The sequence below is a fragment of the Anoplolepis gracilipes genome, chromosome 4 (genome assembly GCF_047496725.1).
Source record: "Anoplolepis gracilipes chromosome 4, ASM4749672v1, whole genome shotgun sequence".
Taxonomy (NCBI): domain Eukaryota; kingdom Metazoa; phylum Arthropoda; class Insecta; order Hymenoptera; family Formicidae; genus Anoplolepis; species Anoplolepis gracilipes.
Window position 1 is genome coordinate 3,571,527 of NC_132973.1, and position 24,572 is coordinate 3,596,098.

General features: G+C 30.3%; 4 protein-coding genes across 8 annotated transcripts in view; 2 read left to right on the plus strand and 2 right to left on the minus strand.

The window, feature by feature from the left end:
• The first annotated feature begins 846 nt into the window (after nt 1-846).
• Eif2bepsilon (eukaryotic translation initiation factor 2B subunit epsilon) lies at nt 847-3,170 on the plus strand. 2 transcript variants are annotated; one of them, XM_072891664.1, is made up of 3 exons: nt 847-1,019; nt 1,128-1,820; nt 1,947-3,170. In XM_072891664.1, exons 2-3 carry the CDS (start codon nt 1,131-1,133, stop codon nt 3,168-3,170), a joined length of 1,914 nt encoding a protein of 637 aa, XP_072747765.1. In that variant the 5' UTR covers nt 847-1,019; nt 1,128-1,130. The 2 variants fall into 2 exon arrangements, with proteins under 2 accessions (XP_072747765.1, XP_072747764.1); XM_072891663.1 differs by having other exon boundaries at nt 850-1,820.
• A 349-nt stretch (nt 3,171-3,519) lies between these two features.
• LOC140665482 (rabphilin-3A) lies at nt 3,520-15,804 on the minus strand. 4 transcript variants are annotated; one of them, XM_072891659.1, is made up of 11 exons: nt 15,259-15,800; nt 11,843-11,912; nt 10,918-11,053; nt 9,298-9,439; nt 7,869-8,387; nt 6,198-6,757; nt 5,930-6,132; nt 5,376-5,635; nt 5,149-5,295; nt 4,153-4,573; nt 3,520-3,655 (listed from the first exon to the last, which is right to left on the minus strand). In XM_072891659.1, the coding sequence occupies exons 3-11, from the start codon at nt 10,986-10,988 to the stop codon at nt 3,528-3,530; spliced, it is 2,451 nt and encodes an 816-aa protein (XP_072747760.1). In that variant the 5' UTR covers nt 10,989-11,053; nt 11,843-11,912; nt 15,259-15,800; the 3' UTR covers nt 3,520-3,527. The 4 variants fall into 4 exon arrangements, with proteins under 4 accessions (XP_072747760.1, XP_072747759.1, XP_072747761.1 ...); XM_072891658.1 differs by having other exon boundaries at nt 10,918-11,057; XM_072891661.1 differs by lacking the exon at nt 3,520-3,655 and having other exon boundaries at nt 4,288-4,573; nt 6,212-6,757; nt 10,918-11,057; nt 15,259-15,804.
• Nucleotides 15,805-17,789: 1,985 nt separating this feature from the next.
• LOC140665196 (cytochrome b-c1 complex subunit 8) lies at nt 17,790-19,211 on the plus strand. Its single transcript, XM_072890986.1, has 2 exons — nt 17,790-18,313; nt 19,117-19,211. The coding sequence occupies exons 1-2, from the start codon at nt 18,157-18,159 to the stop codon at nt 19,209-19,211; spliced, it is 252 nt and encodes an 83-aa protein (XP_072747087.1). The 5' UTR covers nt 17,790-18,156.
• Nucleotides 19,212-19,766: 555 nt separating this feature from the next.
• LOC140664482 (dynein axonemal heavy chain 1) overlaps nt 19,767-24,572 on the minus strand; it is a 90,824-nt gene continuing 86,018 nt past the window's right edge. Inside the window, exons 54-61 of the mRNA XM_072889622.1 lie at nt 23,742-23,921; nt 23,170-23,421; nt 22,522-22,674; nt 21,685-21,953; nt 21,099-21,325; nt 20,824-21,005; nt 20,346-20,469; nt 19,767-20,113 (exon numbers count right to left, since the gene is read on the minus strand). Coding sequence (XP_072745723.1) covers nt 19,896-20,113; nt 20,346-20,469; nt 20,824-21,005; nt 21,099-21,325; nt 21,685-21,953; nt 22,522-22,674; nt 23,170-23,421; nt 23,742-23,921 — 1,605 coding nt within the window. The 3' untranslated portion in view covers nt 19,767-19,895. The remainder of the gene's footprint in view (nt 20,114-20,345; nt 20,470-20,823; nt 21,006-21,098; nt 21,326-21,684; nt 21,954-22,521; nt 22,675-23,169; nt 23,422-23,741; nt 23,922-24,572) is intronic.

A 24,572-nucleotide genomic window follows, 5' to 3' on the forward strand; every position in this document is an offset into this window, starting at 1 on the left:
AAGTGTAAAAGTTAAATTTTGTGTTCCGTGTCATTCTGTTATTTGTATTATTTGTTAAATTTGAAGTATGACTAAAATTATATAAGATTCTTCTATTCTTTAAGTTATTTATATATCTATTTTATGATTTTTTATGTGACTTTTAATGTGATAATTTTTTGCTATCATATCAATAAGTAATGACATTGTAGTTTAAAATAAAATTAGGCACATAAACTGAGATTTTTTGCTATCTAATTTGCGAAACTGTAATCATATTTCAGTTTCATAACATATTTTTTCAATTATATGTCTGGCTAGTATATATTACTATGACATTAATTATGATAGGAATATTAAAACAATAAATATATATTATTTGGATGTATATATATTATATATACATACAGGGTGTCCGGTAATTACCGCCCCACCTCTCTAGGGCAGATAGAGGAGGTCAAACTCAATATTAAAGTCCTCTACCATTTTGCGATTTGCGCAATAATTATTAATATATATAAATATATAAATATTAATCAATATTTTAATAATTATTGCGCAAATCGCAAAATGGTAGAGGACTTTAATATTGAGTTTGACCTGCTCTATCTGTCCTAGAGAGGTGGGGCGGTAATTACCGGACACCCTGTATATGTATCATATATCATATTATATATATATAATATATATATATATACATTTAAATTGTACGCGCGCATAATATGACATCTCCACTCTCCATTCTTTATATTCATAGACATAAAATATATATAGCGAGTTTGCTAGCAAGAAAACACTAGTACTACATAGATGTAATGTCTCTTACGCAATTGGCTATTAAATAGAGAATTTTTAAAGTCCCCAAAATTTTTTTGATAGCCAATCGTGTTCTTATTTGTATTTTTTCCTGGAAAGTTTCTAGTTCTTCTCAAAATATTTATACATGTAGTAATCTATAAATTCTATGTCTATGCTCATATCTGAGAGCAAGTGGCGCTGAAACTCATAACCTCACTTTTTCAAAGTGTAACCTGTGAAAGGTATTTTGTATTTTATTTCTCACGTATTACGCTGTTTTATATGTACATTATCGCGACGAATTATCGACACCTATATACATATAAACTGTTAATATATTGACATTCAAGAAAATGACTTCAAAAATGTGTAAGAAGGACGTTTTGCAAGCTGTTATTCTTGCGGATGATTTCACAACAAGTTTGACACCCTCGCAAAATATATTCCCGAGCATCTTGATGCCGGTGATAAATGTACCGCTTTTCGATTACATGCTCGAAACGTTGATAAAGTCTAGAATACAAGAAGTATTCCTTTACTGTAGCAGCCACATTGATCTACTGAAGAAATATGTGAAGGCAAAGAATTACAAAGAAACTACAATTTCTTTGATCATTTCCGATGGCTGTAGTTCTCTCGGAGATGCTTTGCGAGATATCGATACAAAAGGCTGGATCAGAGGATATTTTATACTGATTCGTGGAAACACATTCGTCAATACAGATCTTAAAACCCTACTCAATGCACATTGCTTGAAAGTCAAGAAAGACAAAGGGGCAACTATGACTATGGTACTACGAAATTTTGGCTCAACAAAAGACACTTATATGAATGAGGAAACCTCTCTGGTCGTATCAGATAAAAGTAGCAATAAAATGCTTTATTATACAAAATTGAAGAACAGCGAGAAGAAAGTGAAATTGGAACTAAACTGGTTCCTTGATCATAATGAAGTAGAACTCAACACGTGTTATTTAGATACTCATATTTATTTGTGTTCACCATCTGTTTTGCCACTCTTTGCAGATAATTTTGACTTTCAGGTAATTAAACTGAACTATTTTTTCATATAAAATATTAAATTTTACATAGGCAACTTTAATTGTAATATGCAATATACATTAATAATAAAATAAGTAAAATTTACTATATTGAAATATTATTTTTAGACTATGGATGATTTTATTCGAGGGGTATTGATGAATGAGGAGATATTGGATTCGAGAATTTATTGGCAGCAGTTAGATGTAGAAGATTATGCTTTGCCGATTACATCATGGAAGGCTTACCACATGCTTACTCAAGATATTTTACAAAGACACAGTTTTCCTCTGGTGGCAGATGCTTTCCCTTCATTGAAGAATTTCATATGCATGCCACAGAGTACATACAAACACGAAACTGCTCTTGCTAAAGGTTGCACATTGGAAAAAGACTGTATTCTTGGGCTTAATAGTACGTTAGGAAATAATACTAAGGTTGCGAGAGCTGTAATTGCAGACCATTGCGTTGTAGGTAGTAACGTTAAAATACGTAATTCCTATATCTTTTCAAATGTTAGAATCAAAGATAATTGCACTATTGTGAACAGTATCTTGTTTCCAAATTGCATCATCAGATATGGTAGCGAAATAGATGGATGTATATTGTGTCCCGAAATTGATGTTGCTGCTCGTAGTAAGTACGTCGATATAATCGTCGAATCTTTACCCTCTGGTGTCTCTAAGACCAAAATGTCAGAACTCGATGTTAATGATGAATTTTTGTACTTTAAGAACAACAATGTAGTCGAATGTGATGATTGCTCCACAGAATCGTCTAGTAGTGAAGAGGACTGCGAGCGTGATTCACCAATTCCGGATGACACGAATATGTTCTTGTCCGAAGTGATCGATAGTCTGTTACGTGGTTATCAGGATAAACTCAACTGCGAGAATTTGATTCTAGAAATAAACTCGTCGAGATACGCGTACAACGTCACCATCCACGAGGTAACGTATAACGTCATTAAAGCGATTCTCAGTCTGCCTTTACATTATCTCGCCGAAACGAAAACTCCCGTTAATAGCCAAAACTATCAAAAGAATCTGAAAACTATCATTACTTATTTCAATTCTATTATATTAAATTACGTTAAGAATGAAGATGCACAAGATGATTGTTTGCGTGCTATAGAGGACATTGCTAGTACGACCGACGAGTTATTGCCGTATACGCAACACCTGTTGCATCAATTTTACGATCGCGATATACTGTCGGAAGAGAAGATTTTAGAATGGTATGAATCTACTAGCGAGGACGCGCTTCACAGCAAAGTGAAAAAGGCCGTCCAGCCATTTATTAAATGGTTACGAGAAGCGGAGGAAGGTTCTACTGAAAGCGATAATGATTAGAGATACTCTATCTAAAGATCGGCTATTGTTATATAAAGCGGCTATATATATAAATGTAAGAAAACTGTACATAGTACACATATATAAACTCATTGTACAAAAATAGTAATAGGTTGATACTTGTCAACTTCTCTTTATTTTTTTTTGTATCAATCTTTTGTTTTTGTTTTATAATACTTGATTTTTCTTGAGCAACGATAAATCACGCACCAAATCCACGCAAAGCACATCGTTTCGTATGTATGCGTGCGCGCGCATATGTCACTGTACGTGTGCGTACGTGTATAACGTCGATAAAGCCCGTATGTTTCACGTCTATTTAATCTTGACCTCATATCCTCGTTTTCCGAGACGAAATTATTCCATAGGTACGTCCATCTCTGCCAGGTTGTGCCAAGCCAGATGACGATGATCCGGAAACTTGATCGCGTCTATCCAATGCCGCAAACGCGCCCCTTTACTACCGCAACCTAACATAAGGCCGCCTGAAAATTATACGTCAATTATATGTCAAATGAATATATGCAAATATTTTATTTGATTGACGCAACTAGGTTGATAATATTGAATTATTAATTATATTAATCGATATTAGCTATTTGATGTTAAAATGTAGTTATTGAAATTGACTATACTTTGAAATTTTAATGATTCATTTATGACTGCAATAAGTGGAGAAGAATCGCTATTTCTCATTTCATTAAAATAATGAATTCAATATAAGATGTAAATATAATATATATATATATTTAATAATTAAATTATTTATATTTATTTATATAAATTATTTATTAATTATATTTATAAATATAATATAAATATAATAATTAAACTTTAATTATAAATAATTTAATTCAAGTAGGATTGGTGGAATTCAATTTAAAACGTATGCTTTAAATTATAAACTTTTCAAAAAAAAAATTCTAAAGCTTAAAGAAGATATGGGATAAAATCATAGCTAATATTTTATATTTCATCCTACCCAAGTAATCGTTACTCTTGCCGAAATCCTTGTCCCATACGGATAGACATAGCGTCAGCTTCATCAGCTCCGTCAAGCGAGTCGCGAAAACGAACTCTTCGTTCCATTCTGGGTTCAATGTCTTGCGTTTGATGCTCGTGCTCTGCGAGTTGCGGCCGGCCGACTTCTTCAGCTTCTTGACAGTAGCGCGAGCGGTCGAGTAATCTAGGAACCGTTGCTGCCGATGATTGTCGGTCGCATCCTCGACCAGGGCCAGCTTGACGAATGGGTCAGAAAACCCGTTGTTGTCCATGGGCAGAAGATTCGTAGCGCGGTGTATTGTAACCAGCAGCGCACGTCGACGCGTACAATAGCTCAGGCTTATCTGAATCTGCCCGCGTCCACTTGAACACATGCCCCAAATTTCCTCTTCGTTGTCTACCTGCATTGAAATAATCGATATGTTGTATACACGCTGATAAGAATATAGGAAATGCTGTTTGTTTTGTATTTTATTATATGGGTGGATTTGTAACATTTATTTGATAAATAATTAATGCTTGGTTTAAATCTCGCGTATTTAAATGAAGTGTTTGCTTTTGTTACTGACTACAATAATCGATTTTATAATCTAATTTAAATTGAATTACACATATATTTGATACATTATAATTTTATGTAGAAATTCGTTAAATTTGTTTAAAATGTATGTATTTTATGATCATCATATATATATATATATATATATATATATATATATATATATAAAACATTTTAAAACTTTTTATGTATATGACAACTTAATGCGTAATTAGAATTTCTCACATTTTAAATTTCACACGTTTTGTCGAGAAATCAAAATTAATATTAACGTTCTGATTAGCAGTAATATATATTAATAACACAATTTTTGTAGAAATATAATCTAAAAAAAATTTTTACATACAGACTATGAATTACATTGGATTTCAGAAATGTTGAGAGATCATTCGTTATATTTTTTTTTATTTAACATACCGGATAATGAGCTTGCAGAGGAACTTTGTAATGTTTCGTTTGATATGGTTGTAATTCGTGCAGAGGAAATTTCGCCTCTCCCAGGAAATCTTGGCCCGATGGGTCGTCCTGGATGATTAAGATGTGCAATGCCTTGCCACTCGAGATCTAGCACGAGAAATTTTTAATGTGCATTTTTAATTTACTCGTAAATAGATTGATATTCATATATTATGATATTGATATACATCGGTTTCTGTCGTTCCATAGAAATTCACCGTCTCGTTGAACTCGGGGTCGCGCGTTTTGTGAACCGTTTTTGTTCGCAATCGGTTGCTCGTCGCTATCTTTTTGACGGGTAATATGTTCAGCTTGCAAAAGGGATCGGCGAGGCCTTGGATATCCATAGGTATTAGACGACGTGCACGTTCCACTTTGCACTGGAGGCACTGATCGGCCGGGTCGTATCGCAAGGAGACTTCGAGAGTCCCATAATCTTGTCCCGTTTCTGTTTTTATTTCAAAAATTATTCTAAAGATATCCACAAGCTATTCATCGATATACGCTCCTGTCATTTCATAAAAATTTTCTTTTAATAATTTTAAAATATATTAATTAATGTTACTAAGAGAAAATATTCTACAGACATTAATAAAAAAATATGAAAATACTTTTAAAAAAATATGTATTTATTTTAAATTATTACTACTTTGGAGAAAAGAGAGAATATATTTGATGAAAAATTTCATACTGGTCAATAAGAGCATAATTTATTTTAATACTATAAGACGATTTTATTGACCTTTTGAGTATTCCGGGGTTTTTGCTGTCCTGACTTGGCTGTTGCTGCGAGTCCCGCTGGAAGAGCTGTCCTGATCCGAACAAGATTTCTTCGCCTCTCGTTCCGCATTTCTCTCGAGGATCTTGCCCATAGTCTGAAACCGCTTGACCGGTGTAGTCGGTGTCACCGTCACTGACGACATTGTTACCGTCGACGTCTTCAGTCTGCAAGATGACGATTCTTCGTATAAGTTCAAACCTCCACCCCTCTTGTCATCGTCCTTACTTACCTGAGAGATTGTACCTGAGTGCTCTTCGATCGATCCAGGGAAGTGGAAGCGTCCTTGAGAGTACTCGAATTTTCACTTCCTTCTTCCTCATCGTCGTCAGCTTCGTTGGCCTTTTCGTCGTCTACGAAGATGTCCTCGAAGGACACGTGTTGTTCTGCTTGCAAGCCGCTCGGGCTCCTGCCGCTTGTTCTTGATCGAGGGGTGCTGATTGAGCCCGTAGGCGAAAGTCGACTGCATTGTGACGTAATCGACAGACAGGATTTGTCAAGCCGGTCGGAGCCGGCATCATCACGGTATCCCGAAGGCGATAGACCGTTTGGTCTTCCTCGAGGACTTTTCGGGGAAGAGGTGCTAGTCGCGGGACTGGAAACTGTCAGTTTCGTGGGGGTGCCTTCACGATTGCTCGACAGATTCGTTGGCGAGATAGAATGACCACGAGTTACCGCGAGTCGTCGCGTTGCATCGTCATCGGACGAGGAATCCTGAGCATCGGTTGACTCTAAAGATCTGCTTATTGTCCACGTCGACGTCCTGTGACTAGGTCGAGACCATCCGCGCTCCTACGTAACGTTTTATATTATTATTTGTTGAAGATCTCAGGAAGAGTTTAACGATGATTTTTAATTAATATCTCCATATATATATATATATATATATATATATATATATATATATATATATATATATATGTATGTATATAATATATTACGCACTTTACAGAATATCTTTTTTATAGTTGAACAATTAGCAAGTTACAGTTGATCAATATTTGTTATATTCATTAATATTGACAAAAAACTAGTAGAAATTAAACACAATGTGTTTTTTTATGTGATTTATCGAAAAAAAGGAAACAAATATTGAGACACACATAACATAATATATATATATGTCAATATAAAATCAGTGAAACTCGAGTGGCACGTGTCATAGATAGATACTGTTCGATTTCTGTCATATGTAAAACAAGCTTTACGAGAATGTGGTTGTAATGTGTTCCAATAATCTTGATTGTATCTGCGCTGGATATGTGGCTGCACTGTATATAAAGACTATATTTTGATGGATAGGTAGGAGATCTAATTTTAGACCAGTTTTAATTAATTTAACTAATTTTAGAGATCGGATATTGGAATATCTAAATAAGTTTTGAATCTCAACTCTTTTAAATAACTTTTGAATCAAAACTCATTATATAAAAGAATCACTAAATATTATAAACGACATTCGAAATCTTATCATTTAGGTATTTCTTAAATATTTTTTTAAATCAAATTATTAACTAAACTTGAAAATAATTTTTTAACATGGAATTTCCAACAGAAAATCTTTAAAAAAGACCGTATATAAAATAAAAAAACAAACTATGTATATTTGTACAACTAATTTAATTACCCAGTATATCCATTTTTCAGCCCTTCACAAAACAAGTTGTTTGTGGAATTTTTGTTTGTGGAATATTAGTTTGGCAGAACACAATTTAATTTAAATGCATGATTTTTTTCTAATTCAAACGAAATAATATTTTTTTAAACAGAAAATAATTTTTAGTGTATTAACACAAAAATAATAAATGAAAAATAATTAAAACTTCTTTCGTACGTTTAAATTCAACGTCAAAAATATAAGTATAGTATAATGGAAAAAAAACTATTTTTTTTTTCTTCATACCTTCTTCTCCGGTAGAATGTACTTTGGCATGCCTTTGAAAAACCAAGCGCCGCTCTTCTTCCACATCTCTCTAGTCTCCGCACAAATCCGACAGAGAAACTGCTTCTGCGCGTTGCCATGGGATCTTTGAACGATTCTTTGCACGGCCATTCGTTCCTGAGCGATTCTCATGAGACGCAATGAGCTACGTGACGAAGCGGTCGCGTCGTTTCTGTCTCCGCTCCCTTTCGGTAGATTAAGCCTCGTGGCCTCGATGCCGCACTTCTGGCAGATGTACCTGCAGCAGTCCTTGCAGAGGTTTGCGCTCGCTCCCAAAACTGTGCCGAATTTTTCGCCGCAGAGCGCGCACGAACAGACGCAACGAGCTCCACCAGAACATCGACTTCCGCAACCGCGTCTCTCGTTCGACCTAGTCGATGTCACGATGCACACGTTCCGTTTCATGTTCTCCAACCTCTCGACGAGTCTACCGACTCGCTCCTGCTCTGACAGATCCAGAGCCTCGGCTCTCTGTATCACCTGTCGAAACATCGACTTGGAATCAAAAATCGAAATCAATCTAATTCTGATAATATCGTTTAGAAGTTTCTGTTCAGCGATACTTTCATTTAAAGATTGGATTATATATATATATATATATATATATATATATATATATATATATATACGAATAAATCTAATTTTTTCAATTGTACAAAATTTATTTACTCAATTTTTAAAAAAAAGTAGACAAAGGGTGTTCATCAAGCCCTTCAATTCTCTCTGCTGTAGATGCTGCGCAAAATAATTGTACGTTAATTACGTATTTCACGAATGGTACGGTCGCGAATTTAATATAGAATCCATTTTTCTGTGTCTATGTATAGTATTAGAAGCTATAAGTACATTAAAATGATATTGTTTAATGAATTTTAATTTTGTTTAAAAGTGTAATTATTAACATGGTTTTGCGCTTTAGAGATGAAAGGATAAAAGTTGTATAATCGAATAGATTAAAGAGAAATATGGTTGTACTGCTAGGGGCACTTTTGATTAAGGGAGAAAGAGCCTTGGAATTATTTAGTGTCTACATAATCTTCTCCCCCGTTCTCTCTCTCTCTCTCTCTTTCTGAGAGAAGGAAAAATCCTATAGTCGAATCTTACTCTTGAATATATTTTAAATATATTGCATATTATTTTCTTACTTTTTTAATTCGCTTCATCATCAATTATATTAGATGAGTGCTTGTTATAATCTCAAATAATAAACATAGCTATTTCTTTAAATGTAATATTGTATAATATCTCCTAATATTGCGACAGAAAAAAAGTATTTAATTCTATCTCTCTGTTAAAATTTGTTTTATATTAAAGCAATAATGAAAAATTCAGAAAAAGTTTAACATATGTTCTGAATTGCATGTGTCGTTTTATTATGAAAGAGATTTACCTGAATAATAGTTTGTCGTTCATCTTCGGTGAGTAAGAAAGATTGTCCACAACGATTGGAACTACTTATATAAGAATTTGGATACTCTCCCCATCCATGAGATTCGAAAGATCCTGTTTTCACAGACCATCCTGTTCGCAATCTGTGTCGTAAATAAATTCAATTATATATTGCATATATATATATATATATATATGTGTGCGTATACAAGTTATTAAAATCCATTACTTATAAATATTATATATAATAAATATTTTATATATAATAAATACTTAAATTTATAATTAAATTTAAATAATTTAAAATTAATAATGCAAATATTATAAATAATGTATAATTTACTTGCCATATTTTATTAGAAATTATAGATTCTTTATAAACTTGTTTTTATACACGTAATTTATTTGTAAGACGAATCTGAATGTATTAACTTGCAAAGAAACGTTTTCTTATAAAAACGGTTTTTTTTAAATATTTTAATAGACTTTGCATATACGTTATAATTAATTAAAATAAGACACATTTTTTCATGTGTATAGAAGATTGAAACAAATCCTTACGTTAATTTCTATAGTTTAAGATTTTTGTTAATAATTTGCGATTGTTTTTCTGTGTGATTAGTACTTGATACATGTTATAAAATCGTAAAAAAAATATTTTTTGTCGATTTAAAAAAAAAAAAGTCGATTTAAAATAGAAAGAGAGAAAGAGCTTTAATAAAAAATTATTCATAACACGTGTCAAGGTTATATATGTTGAGAGAGAGTTTACTTTTTTTATGCACAACAAATAATTTCTTTAAACTCAGGTATTACTTGGTTTTTTCGAAGTTTTTCCACAGAGGGGTAAAATAATCTCTTCATAACGAGCAAATAGCTTTAGTCTAAACAATGTCAAAGTGATATCACAAAAAGTTTTTCAAAAGAGGACCTTCCGAAAAAAATATAATCCATTTAGATTTTCTCAATAAGTTTACTTTTTGGCAGAATTTGGTATATATTGACACTTTCAATAAATAAAATTTTTAAACTTTAGTATTTATATTTTATCTGCAGATTTCACGAGAGATTTTATTTTACGCTTACGCATTTTTCTTTCATTTTTTTTGATTTTACAAATAACAATATCTCTTTAATATATTATTATTAAAATAATTCTAAAAATCTCATATTCTTTTATAAGAATTGTAATATACACACATACAAATTATCTTATTTATAGCACTAATACATTAATAATCAATGATAAAATATAACAAAATATTTATAATTTTATTTTTATTATATTATAAAAACTTTAAAGTTATAAATATTATGCTACAAGTTATAAAATACATTAGATATCATAGAACTTTCATATCAAAAATATTTTTATATATTTTACAATTTTGGCAATACTTGTCCCAGATCAAAGGATTGTTTCAATCCTGAATACATAAGAAGCATTTATAAAAAAATATATTTTTTATTTTCATCTGTTTTACAATGTATCTGAAAATCCATTAAAATCGCAAATATATTAAATACTTTCATGTGTCTTTTTGGTAGAAGTGGAGAAATTGTTTTATAATTCGTTTCACGCTTTGAAAATAATACACTAAAAATTAATTTTTGAACTCACTTTGCTCGCAACGCTAATTGCCGATCGCTCGGACAAACCCACCTGCCACCTCGTGTTATTGGCTCATCCATTTTACTGTGCGTTATTTTATTTGTAACGTACCGTTTATTTTAATTGCTTTGCGCGCAATTTCAATCTGTCTACAACAATAAAGATAAATGAAATTTACACATATGTATTATACAGGGTGTCCGGTCGCGACCGCCCCATAGCTCAAGGACAGATAAAGCAGGTCAAACTGAACATAAAAGTCCTCTACCATTTTGCGATTTGCGCAATAATTATTAAAATATTAATTAAAAACGCTCAGCGTGTGAGCGCGCGCTGTATATAGAACTCAGCATATGCTGAGCGTTTTTAATTAATAGTTTAATCATTATTGAGCAAATCGCAAAATGATATTAGAGGATTTTTACGTTCAGTTTGATCTGCCCTTGAGCTATGGGGCGGTCGCGACCGGACAACCTGTATATAAGTTCATAAGACTCCTTTATTGCCTCTAAGAAAAATATATATTTATATTTGCTGTTTACACTAAACGCGTTACTCTAATTTTAAAAATTGCTTATGTTATATAAAATATTATATTACGTGTTACATTATTAGGTTACATTGTCTTCAACTAATAATTAGACGATCATATTTAACGTTGAATATGAAACACGAAGCGAATGCAGAAGCTTCTAGTTATAAATTTTAATTGCATTTAAATTTATATATAATAAATAAAATTAATTCTTACTTCAATTAAATATCATTATTTTTATAAAATTTATGTACTTATAAAGATGTCTATTATTTATATATGTATTTAGCAATATTTTTTTATCTAAAAACCAACAATGTAAAAAGATATAAGAAATATTTAGAAGACATAACGAAAAAATAATGAATAAAAATTATAACATTAAAATTAATCACTAACCTTTAATTTGATAATCATTTGTAGAAAAATATCGTACTAGTCAGAAGCCGCATGAAAACTTCGTCCTTTCCTGAAGCAGATTGAAATGGCACTTAGCGGGTTCCTCTGCGTCATTAATTGTTTCTTCTTCAAACTCAATTTTAAAATCAATTAAGAATAACAAATAACAAAGAGTAATTTACACGTGTATTTCTAATAATATTTTTATTTATATTTTCCATTATATATTTTGCATTTCTTTTTATAATTGAAAAACATGTGTGGATAAATTTAATAAGTCAATTTAATTCTGTTTAATCTTCTTTTTTCTTCATTGTGTAGGTGGTATATAAAACGTATTTAATCGAACATACAAGCATATATTTAATAATAAATATGTATAGAAATAATAAGTGTCAAATGAAACACTTCTTCTCCATTTTAGATTAAAGCTTTTTTTCGAGACTTTTTTCTATCTTTCAAACAACAATTTGTTAACATCTTGATAAAATATAAATAATAATTAGAATATAAACATAATACAATTATAAATAAGTAAATTATTGCGGACAATCACATACATATACACACGTATTTAATTTATATAGCACAGTAGACATAGAAACTCACGCTGAAATAAGTTTAGTAATGGTACTTATATCATTTCCCTGTGGATATTAATTAAATAGAAATTCCAATTTTGTGTTATAACATAACCCAACTCGACGATATGTCCGTCATTTACGAATATTAACGTGTCAAGTTCGTGCAGGCGTATCGACATGTATCGTGAATTATTATCTTTTTTTCCTCACCCAGCCTCAGCGATATCAGCTGTAAAAGATTTTTCTTTGGGCGTAGGAGTTACACCGCCCACGCTCATCCGTTCTCTCGCTTATTTTCCTGTTTGGTATACGACGTAATTTTTCTATTCCTTGGAAAATGAGAAATATTCAAGGAACGACGATAGAAACACGCGACTAAGCATGCACTACGATCGAAAATCTGGTAGGTATCGCTGACCACAAACATGGTTCCGAAATACTTCCGCACAGTGATGTTATCATATTTCGATGATAATGGATTTTGTATGCGAGTTGTTATATATTTATTGGATTTTTAAGATAAAAGAACACGATATATAACATTTATATGAGTCGCAATCAATGGAACAATACTATGATATTTTTGCTTATTTTGAGAAAAAAAATTATTGAAAGAATGTCAATACGTAAAAAAAAGGCCTTTCCTCCTCTTTCACTCTCTCCTTTCTCTATTTTATTTTAAAATAATTTTTTTTGTATTTGTATAAAAAATATTCAAAATTTTATTTTACATGTAATAATTTTGCGCAGAAATGTGTACAAATTTAATTTTTTTATTGGCTTATACGTTTCATTCACTCAGGGACTCTCAATGTATTGCAATATGTTGGCACATGTCGGCTATATTTTTTATAAGAGAACTATTCCAGTTATCTGATATGTAAGGAATTTATGTGAAAACGTAGGAAATAATGTGTTGTCATACTTCTCAAGGTAAGGCGAATACAACAAAGAAAATATTTTACACGAACTTTGTTCACCTTGCTCAAACTTATTTCAAACTTTAACTCATAAAGTAGTATAAATCGATGATTGTCTTTCCAGTGCAACACTGGTATTACATTATTGGATATATGTATAACGTTCGTGAATCAATTTTTTTTTTAAACACTTTTAACTACAGCATTTCGTTTTATATATGATATTATTATTATAATCTTGACAAATGTAAAGGTGACTTTAAAATTTTTATATATTCATAACATATGTATATGTGTGTAAATTGTTCGTATATCGTTAATAAATTTCAAAGGTATATGAGCTGACATCCTCAATTCAAATTCAGCTTAAAGGCAGCTTATGTATTGTGCATCAAATTACTTTTACAATGTTACTGTGAGCGATTTTAAAGCCATTTCCATTGCAAAGCATCACATGACGTTTCAAATAACGTAATCAATATAAAATACAATATCTTTAAAATACATATACAAAAATATAACATTTTTTTATATATTTTAATAGTGATTTAATTATAAAAATTACACTATTTACATTCACAAATTACCACGTGTGCGTGCGCACATCTGTGCGATGAGGAAAGAAAAAAAGCCCACAATTTTCTGTTGTACATGGACTAGAATCTTTCATGTTCAGTATACACAATCATACAAATGCAAATTTGCGGGATGCAAGTTTCTGAGGAAAATTCAATAAACTCGCCGCGTCGTCTTGCTATCTACTACCATTGTTCATCGCGCGCGTGGCATACTATCATATGGTTCACCGCGGTAACGGGAACAAAGGAACTTTCAACGAAAGTGGCTATATTTGCCTCGGAGAATCGATACTCTCATGGTGCATCTCTCACAGCTCTCAAGTCTTTTACACTTTTCTTATTATGGCGGCGCGTACGTGTGGCATTAAAAAAGGGACAAAGCTGCTGGAAAATGCAATCCAAAGAGCGCTTTCACAATGTTCCGACACGCGATGTACATATAATAAAAAAGCAAAAGACATGAAGAGAGACATATATCTACATCGAGGCAGCTGATGAGATATTTCTGCCGGTATAAACATTCTATTTTTCTCAGCGGCTATCTGCGTGGCAGATGGTCGTCTCGTAAAAAAAAAAAAAAAAAAAAAAAAGAAAGGAACCGAATCGACTGCGATTGCGTTACATCGATCAATCGACGACACTCGTGACGCGCGTATCAACATTGTGTATGTATCGCTAGCGTTGAGCGCACATCGGCTTATTAATAACGAAAACCGTAACATCCCCCGCAATGTTCTACCCGTTATGCATAAGCTTCATAATTGAGTAATTCAGTCCGCTCGGTTACGCTACGCACATAAATTATGCAGAGTTTGTGTAACACCGTATATTTTGCCATGAATTTTTTTACGTATATCAAAGTCAACGGAGATGATTAAATATTAACGTAAATGTGTTTTTTTTGTTGACATTTATTGATATGTAGATAAATGCATTTTGATTCAACGATAATATATCGATACAATAAAAAAAAATAACAAGAAGCAACATTCCATATGTCAAAATACAATGCATGCTACTTTGACATATGGGAATGACACTTACGTTCTTTAAAATTGAACATTGAAATGTTCTCGTTAGATAATTATCATTCTTTGAAAATTCTTTAAAATCATTATTTAAAGATGAAAGATTTTAAATTACATGTTAAATTGCACAAAATATACATACAAGAGATTAATATAACATTGTACGCGTTTAACGTGACATACGCTATAATATTAATATATGATTAAATATTATAAACAACTCCGATCGTGTTCGATCAATTGATTATAAAAGACGCGATGAGAAAGTTACGGAAGAGAGAAAAAAGGTAGAATAATGAAACTCACGTCCGAACCAAACGCTTGCAACAGGCTGCAACTGGTCGCGTCGGCGCGCGCGCGGTCAATTGCTCTTAGCGGCTCGTGCTCTTCGTCAATTAACCGTCGCTGTTAATTAGTACGCGCTCTCCCCTGAGCTCCAGCAACACGGTGGCAACACTTAGTAACCGTGTAAATTCGCGCCAGTTCGCCGGGAACCCCCGTAGTGAGCTGTCGCCACGATATCCGCCAACTGACAAGCGGGTGCTGACTAGGTGCTGCTGGTATATGGTGTGTAGTCGCCACTACCTCAGTAACTGACTCTCGCGCGCGGCTCAACTCGGCGGAAGAGCGGCGAAGGGTAGAAGGTTGGCTGGGTGGAAGGGTGCGAGAGCTCCCCTCGCTCGTACCAGTCCGCAGGGATGTATCAAGCTGCCAAGTGTGTAGAGAGGAAAGAAGCAACGGCGGGAGAGGTATATAAATCAGGTGAAAGTTGTGGAGGCGACCGGAGAGTAGAAAAGAAAGGGAAAGAGAAAAAGACGGTGAGAAAGCTAATAAAGAGAGGGATTGTCAGGCGCAACAGGCGTGGTAGATATAGATAAAACTGGACGAGGATATATGTCGCGCCTCCTCGTCATCGTCGTCATCGTCATCGTCGTCATCGTCGTCATCGTCCTCGGCTCTTTGCCGTGATTAAAACTATCTCGCGCGTGTACTGACCTTTTAGCGTATCAATCGAGACTAGATAATCGTGCAAATTGAACGGCGCGTGGCAGCGAATAAGTAGGACATTCTACGATGAATATAACAGTAGGCTCTCTTTACAAACCGTTATCGCGTTGGCTGGCTGTAATTTTGCAAAATGCATCCAAACAATACCTACACAATACCTGTATAATACCTACATATTTGCAAGAAAGATTAAATTTGTTCAACTTATCACTGGCTCATTCTCTACATATACATATACTCGTACATACACACATACATATATATATATATATTTTTTTTTTTATCATATCAAATTATTATACATATATGAAGAATATATTTTTAATTAATTATTACGAGAAATAAAAACACATTAATTACACAACAATCGATTATTTTTATTTGTTGTTAACCTTTGACCTGTTGATCGAGTTTTTATTTCTGTGATTCTAGGAATTGACATAACTGTGTTGACGGGAATTAAAATACAGATAAAAGTACAGTAAAATAGATTTTTCATATACGTGACGCGTGACTAGGTGTAAACTTCGCAAACGCGTTCCGATTGTCTCTCGTAACGCAAACGACACGTTTGCCGTCGTGTATGCCGCTCGAGGCAAACAGGTGTCCTTGTGCTATATCGTACTTATTGACGTGTCGCACTTCACAGTTACCGCGACAGTCTGGACCTGGAGGGTCGATGATCAGGAAAAGCCCGACTTTCTCACGGACTTGCGGGATTCTAGGCCACGCAGCGAAAATTTTCACGCACTGCCATGTAAGCATGCGCTGAGTTTGCCACGTGCCGGTTCACGTCCTTATCATTCTTGTCAGAGAGAGATTAACAAAAAAATATTTTGCCGGGATTATATTTGTGTCTTTAGAAGATTATATTCAGAGCGAAAAAGTATAATTGAAAAAAGAATATATCACGATGAATAGAAATAGCAGGTGAACCTGACTGGGAAAAAGATGGATTATTTACGCAAGCTTTAAAGAAAGAGAAAGAAAGAGACACAGAGAGAAAGAGAAAGAGAGATTTTTTTATTATATATAAATACATGCACTGTGTAACATAATAAATGTAAAGAAAAAAGATTATACATTGCCTTTGTTATTTTTTTATTATAAAATTACATCAATAATATATCGTAAAAATCGATAAAGTTTCCAGTAATAATGATAATATTGTAATGAAGTATCTATGTGTCATGTTTATATATTTAGAAAAATTAGTTGTTTATAGTTTATACAAGTTCAAAAAAATACATTAAAACGTTTTATAATGCTCAATTTAGTTACTAAAAGTCAATTATAAAACAAAATGGATATAAACATACGTAAATGTACTAAAATATCATTTTAACGTTTCAAGATTAATACGTCGTAATATATTTCTCGTGACAGACAAACGCAATGAATATGTTCAAATTATTTATAGATCTATAATACATCAGTAAATTTAATTTTTCTAGACACAAATTTTTATAAATATAAAATTTAGTCAATCTATTTAGAATTATTTAGTATATATTGTATTTATATATACAATGTATTTAAAAATATAAATTAGTGCTAATTATAATTAACCCAATCTTTTGTTTTTTATCATAAAATTATGAAATAAAACATTGCTTAAATTATAATATTAATAAAGTTTCATTATATTAATAAAATTAATTTTATTATATTAATAAAATTGTTTTTTTATTATATTAATAAAATTATGTATTGATTCATCTAATTCTAGGAAATTGATGGATTAGTTTTGATTTCTAAGAAATTGATGAATTAATTTTTCAATTTCGCGATACCTTTTAATTTATTAGAATTATTCATTATAAAGTGATTACACAGTAAAACTTTGAGCCAATACGCATGACCTTTTGTTGGAAATCCAGAATTTGATATAATGTATGGTTATCATGCTATGACGGCATAAGAGATTTCTTCCATATCATTGTACTTTTGGGATTAGTTTTACCGATATTGCCGTTCTTATCATTTGATATAGAGTTAAAGAATTTTGACAATATAGTGTGTGTGTGTTTTAATTTTCAGTTATCAAAATGCACTTTATGACATGTTTAATTTGCAATTGTTTTTTCTCTTCTCTTTTTTGTTTTTTTTTTGTTAAACTAAAAAAAGTAGCAATGACAACAAGAAGTTAGAAGTCACAGATAATTTCTTAATCTGTTTTATTGTGATTTGCGTAAAATGGGTTTGCAGTTTGGTAATTTACCAATTCGGATTCGTAAAGTCGTGTATTACAGTTTATCACCCACGGAGCAACGGGCTTGGGCAAAATCGGTGACGCACGGAATACCTAATTTGATAAATAGAGCAATGCGTACGCTCCCCATGATGCTTCCAGGTATATATTTATGAAGCTAAATATAAAAAAAGGGACAAGAAGCAGAATATTATACTTTTAGCATTTCTATAATTTATTAATTTTTGGAACTAAATTATTTTGTTAAATTATTTTGTTCAATTAATATATTTGTTTAATATTAATATATTTTTGATGATTTATTTTATTTTTTTTTGCATCTAAATTTTTTCTCATATTAAATATTAAATATATCAATATTTTTATTTTTTAAATATTAGCTTGCTTAATCCTTTGCTTTTAATTAGCTTGCTTTATTTAATGATTCTTTTTTTTAATTTCTTTCTAAAAAAATTAATGATACTTTATGTATACATATATTATTGAAAAAAATACACACAAATATATATATATATTATTCATATATCACTAAAATTTTGATTTTATATTATATAACATACAAAAAACTCGTCATTATATAAATATCAATAATGAGATGTCAAATAATGTATACGAATATTTATTTTTTATTTTGATGTATGCAATGATGCATGATATAATACCGAAAAAATCCGCATAATAAAAGCGTGCATCTGATCGGTGAAAATTTACTGGATTGCTTGTTATAGAAACCACAAGAGTCAATTTATAAAATCAAGATCATTACTTTTAATGACGTCACATTTATTTATAGCAATCGATTGTGTATATATATATATATATATATATATATATATATATATATATATATATATATATATATAATATAAAATGGAATTTCTATTTTATTAAATATATATTCTTTGATTATTGTATATTTGATTATTGTATATTTTTCGTTTTAGGTTTTATTATGTCGGTTGTTATATATAAGTGGTCTACTGCAACATATGATCGATATAGTCGCAAAGATCCGAAATTATACGAGAATGATAAGTGAATACAAGAATTAATTTTTTTTTAAATTCAAGATTAAAACTTGATAGTATTATCTTTAAAATTATTTTTAGTAAGTTCAAGATTTATTTTGAAAATATAATAATAATATAATGAAAATAATGAAAATATAATAATAATATAATAAAAATAATGAAAATATAATAATAAATATAATAATAAAAATAAAGAATCTAATAAAAAAATATTATCACTTGTCAATGTATTTATATTATGCGTGTCTGTATTTTTATTATATATATGTATAATATATTTTAAATAATTAGAAATTAAAATGTAAATAATTTATTTTATTAAATATTAGCAAAGACAACAAACTGCTAATATCGTATAAAATAAATTATGATTCATATACACTCAATTAAGGGCCTATGATATTTCCATTATTAGCTACTATAATAGTGTATGGAAGCAAATTTATAATTTTATTCTATAATTAATAAAGTAATTATGAACTGAATTAAAGTTTGTATATACTACATACTTCTGAATAGAATAATAATAACATTTTAAATGTTTTTTATGTTTTACCTGTGAAATGTTATTTTACAATAAAAAATTTATTTAGGTAAATTTTTGCATAATTTATTAATTACAAAATCAATAATACGTATATACTTTTGTCAAATCACAAGTCATAATTAATGTGTATACAGGGACAGAAATGCTAATAGTCTAAGGCACATATCAATGCTACTCCCCTTTTTATCCAATGTGATTGTGATTTATCAGCAGGAATTTCTATCGCTAGAACGAAGTTTGTAGAATGTCCCGTTGTTGTTAAAGTTCCAAAACGTTCGATAGTTTTATATACAGGACATATGTAAATTCCATGTGATGGAATTACGTGATTAATTTCTGGTAACAGAAGAATTGGTGGCATATCTGAAATAAGAGACGGATAATATTATATATTATCTGAAGGTTCAGAACAACTAACCAATCTATAATTAGCTCAATAAATATCGCACAAAAAGCTTTGCAAAGCACAGCTGCTTATATGTTGAAAGCTTAATAATTTTTTTAGTATTTTCGTAATTCGAATATTAATGTAAAGTTAACTGTGTGTGTGTGTGTGTTTACTGTGTGGTATAATAAGAAATTATTAATATTTAACCAGTAAATAATTCCTTTGGTAATGATTCTACGAGATAATTTCCATTCCATCGACAACCTTCTAGAAAAAGACCATAAATAATACAACCGTCTGATGGTCTCCACGTTGGTTTGGAAGTTAAAATCTGTAACATGTAACATTACGTATAACGTTGATTTTTAAAATAAACACAAATTACAATTCTTGCAAAATAATTTCTAGGAGACTAGTATTGATTTAAATTTATATTTGTTAATTAATTGCTAATAATTAGTTTATGCATTTAAAATGCATGATATAATAATTGTTGTAAATTAGAATTTATATATATCTATGTATAGAGGTGAACATATAAATTTGTATTCGGCTATTTATATAAAATAAATTTCTCGGAAAGTTTAAAAGACATTGAATCACTATCAATCTTTATTTTACTGTAATTATTGTGTTGTGCGTCACGTTGACTCGTTAATCGATTAATTATAGGTTGAAGGCGTACCTTGTAGCTAAAATCGATTGTGTCAATAGATACTACGTGTTTCCGCGCGAAGTTTTGTAACGTGCCAGTTAAAAAGCTTTGGGGAAAGTAGAAACCTGATATCCAAAATGCAGACGGTATACCGTGATCTTGCCAGTTGCTTATAAATTTAATCCTGTCTTTTAAGTCGAGGAACCACGCGGCTAATAAAAATGAAAAAATGTTTAATAGAACACTGTTTTATGAAGTAAAAATTATAGTAAAAAGTTAAATTTATAATTAACACATTTTTTTACCTAAAGATTTTAGAGAAGGGTAACTTTTGCTTTGCCAATTCGTAGGTATTTTATTGTTAAAAAGACTAATAGCCATCATTTCCAGCTGCTCCGACATAACATTTAAGCCTCTTAAAGCTTTCAAAAGATTTTGCAATGTTGATTGTATGATTTCGATTAAATTATTGAATCGTTTGGCTTCGTGTAAAAGCACAGTATTAAAAGATTCCTCGTACGATATAGGATATCTGAAATTTAATTTATTTTACTTAGAAGTTTAATTAAAATTGTTAAAGATATATCTAACTTATTTCTGTTCATACTATACTCATTTAAAAAATATCTCAGAATTTGTCTCTCTTTATTTCTTTACAATAATGTAGAAAATATATTAGAAAATCGAATTTACGTGTTACGAGATATAATTCTTTGTTATATCTTAAAAATTACAATATATATAAAAAGAGAAATATATTTTATTATATATTAGAAAATAAAAATCACACAAAGATCTTGTTATTTCAAATTACAAAATAGTTTTACTTCAAAGGAGTACTAAAAATAAAATTTTAGATATCTGGATGATTAGAAAATGACTCAATAGTACCTCGCTTCCATTGTAATTAAATCAAATAGTTCGGGCATCGTGGCCAACATGTTGTTGATTATTTGGATTGTTATTTCCTCGATACTTGCAGCTACAATACCGAGTTCTCTGGGCTGTACGCTTAATAAAGTTGCGAGGCAGGTATATGTTTCTGCTTGAGCGCATGTTATATCGGCGTTTGAATGCATGCCAAACAGTGACGGGTTGTCATTTAAAGGAAGGCCCTTTATATACTCTAGATAATCGTTGAATGATGCTGCAGCTGGTAGCTTCAAACATAAAAGCAACATGTGATTGAGATAAGAAGATAAAAACATGATCAAAAGTGACATGATAACAGTTTCTTTGTATAAATCTATAAATGCTCTTACTGTAAAAAGTTACATATATATAAATTTTGAAAACATGTAAAAAAAATAAATACAGTCTTCTGCTGAATTTCAAGCTAAGTTACCTTCAAAATCATAAATTTTCAAATAAGAAAGAAAGTTAAAAAATTTTTTACTTGTTTTTGTTATATTTATATTAAAAAATGTTTTAATTATTTTTTATTTTATTAAATATACAATGTGTAAAAATATAAAATAAGTAGTATGTATTATAGTTTAAAATTCAAATATTTTTTCGTAAATTTGTTTCCCAAAATAATATAGAGATAGTATAGAGAAAATTTATATATATAATAAAATATGTTTTCTTTTTTTCTCTCTCTCAAATATTTTTTAAATAATACTGAAGAAAATTTTAATTTTTTAAGAATTATAATTTAAAATTTAACTTTTTAATTCACATTACAATCTTTTTTAGAAAATATATGTTGTTTGTATACACATATACCTGATGGTAAATATTTTGTTCGTCAAATTTATAATCTGGAGAGACAACATTGGCATTATAGTAATCTTCGAGAAGTGTTAGAACACAACGGCGATCCCAATCGTCTGTTATTCGTCCACCATAATTAATATGCCCAGCAGTATATATGAGAACCTTTTTTATATCCAAACAATAACTATTATTTAAAAATGAGAAATTTTAAGATATTGATTGAATAAAAAATATCTTCAGCTTTTAAATTTTTTAAATTTATTAATGTTTTTTTACATTTTACTTGTTTAAATTATTGCAGGTGTAGTTGCGTCAAGATATTTTATTCATTGTTAGTATAAAAAATTGTAAATGTAAAATTTGAAGTTGAATTTTTTAATTGCAGGTGTAGTTGCGTCAAGATATTTTATTCATTGTTATATAAAAAATTGTAAATGTAAAATTTAAAGTTGAATTTTTTAAAATGTCACAAAATATGGAATCACGTATTTAATATAACGACTTTATATTTACCAGTGAGAATATGAAAGTATCACTTCTTTCTATCTTTTATATTAGTTCCACAATACTTTTGCGAAGAAAAAGAAAATTGAACATGATTGAAACGTGAATGCTTTGAGCTATTTTTTTTTCTTATTTATCTTATCAATATTTTACCTTAAATGGCAAAATATCGTATTCCATAAGAAACATGTGTAGTTGCGACAAGCATATAGCTAAATCTCCGCTTGTAAATTCGTATGATATATTGAAACCAAGAGATCCAAACTTTCGTCTTTCGAGTAATACAGAGTGGAACATGCACAGTGAGAATATAAGCCATTTGAATAGCGGAGCTTTTGGATGCTCGGGTTGCAAAACCTCTTGCATTTCTGTCACTTGTGTCAGATATATACGAAGCAGATTAATCTGTGTTAAAATAGAAAGACAAAAATAAAGAAAACGAAATAAACTTTGAGTAGAATATCTCGTAAGTAATATCCAAACATATTTTTATTTATTTATTTAGTATTTATTTATACTCTTGTAATAAATAATGTTTAAAATTTTTTTGATATATATGTTTTAAATGCTAAAAACATCAAAGAATGTTGCAGTCTCATGAAAAATGTTATTTTTTATGTGTTTACAAATATTTTTTTAATTAAACGTAAAAATAATATATAATTCTGTCTGAAAAGCTTATATACGTATTAGAGTTTTACACAGAAAGAATATAATATTGATACCTTTATACCTCGTGGTGGTTCTATTGTCATTTTGCTACTGTTTTGAAGAATACTGACAGGAAAATCAGGAGAGGGTGCGGATGTCAACCATAATCGAAAATCTTGATGAATATTTTCTTGTGATAATGTTTCAACGAGAGATTCGAGTTGCGGCATCCAGCTTGGTGCCAAATGACAATTCTATCAGAAAGGAAAAGTTGATCACATCTAATATACATCAAAAGCATACATCAAATATACTTTTATTTTTCTTATATGATCGTTTAATATATATATCTCGATAGGAAATCAATAACATTGTCAAATTAATCTTTTTTAGTACAGCACTATTTTATATAAACATATATGTATTTTTTTTTAATATTTTAATTTGCGCAATATATATTATATGAAAAAGAGACGTTGTATGAAGATGATTAAAAATTTAAATGTGACGAACATATTAGATATGGTTCAGGAAATTCCAATGTAGCAAAAAATTGCATATTAAAGAATCGAAGACCTAACCATGAATGAACGATTATTGCTTTTGGATATTCAGAACAAGTAATATTATCTCTGTTATAATATTCATTTCACATGTTAATACATAGTAATAAGTTTAGTTATTTTGTTGAAAATGTAAAATTTCGCCGTTTTCCGTTTATTTCTTTATTATTATAGTATTACAAGCACGCTGCGGAAATTATTTTTTTGATTCTTCATGTTTTATATATTATACCAAACGGAAACATTTTATTTTCGTTATTTTTGTCTATTTTTTTCTTTTATCGCTACATTTTATCTTATGGGATAAAAAAGGGCGAATGTTCTCTTGTTATATATAAAGTT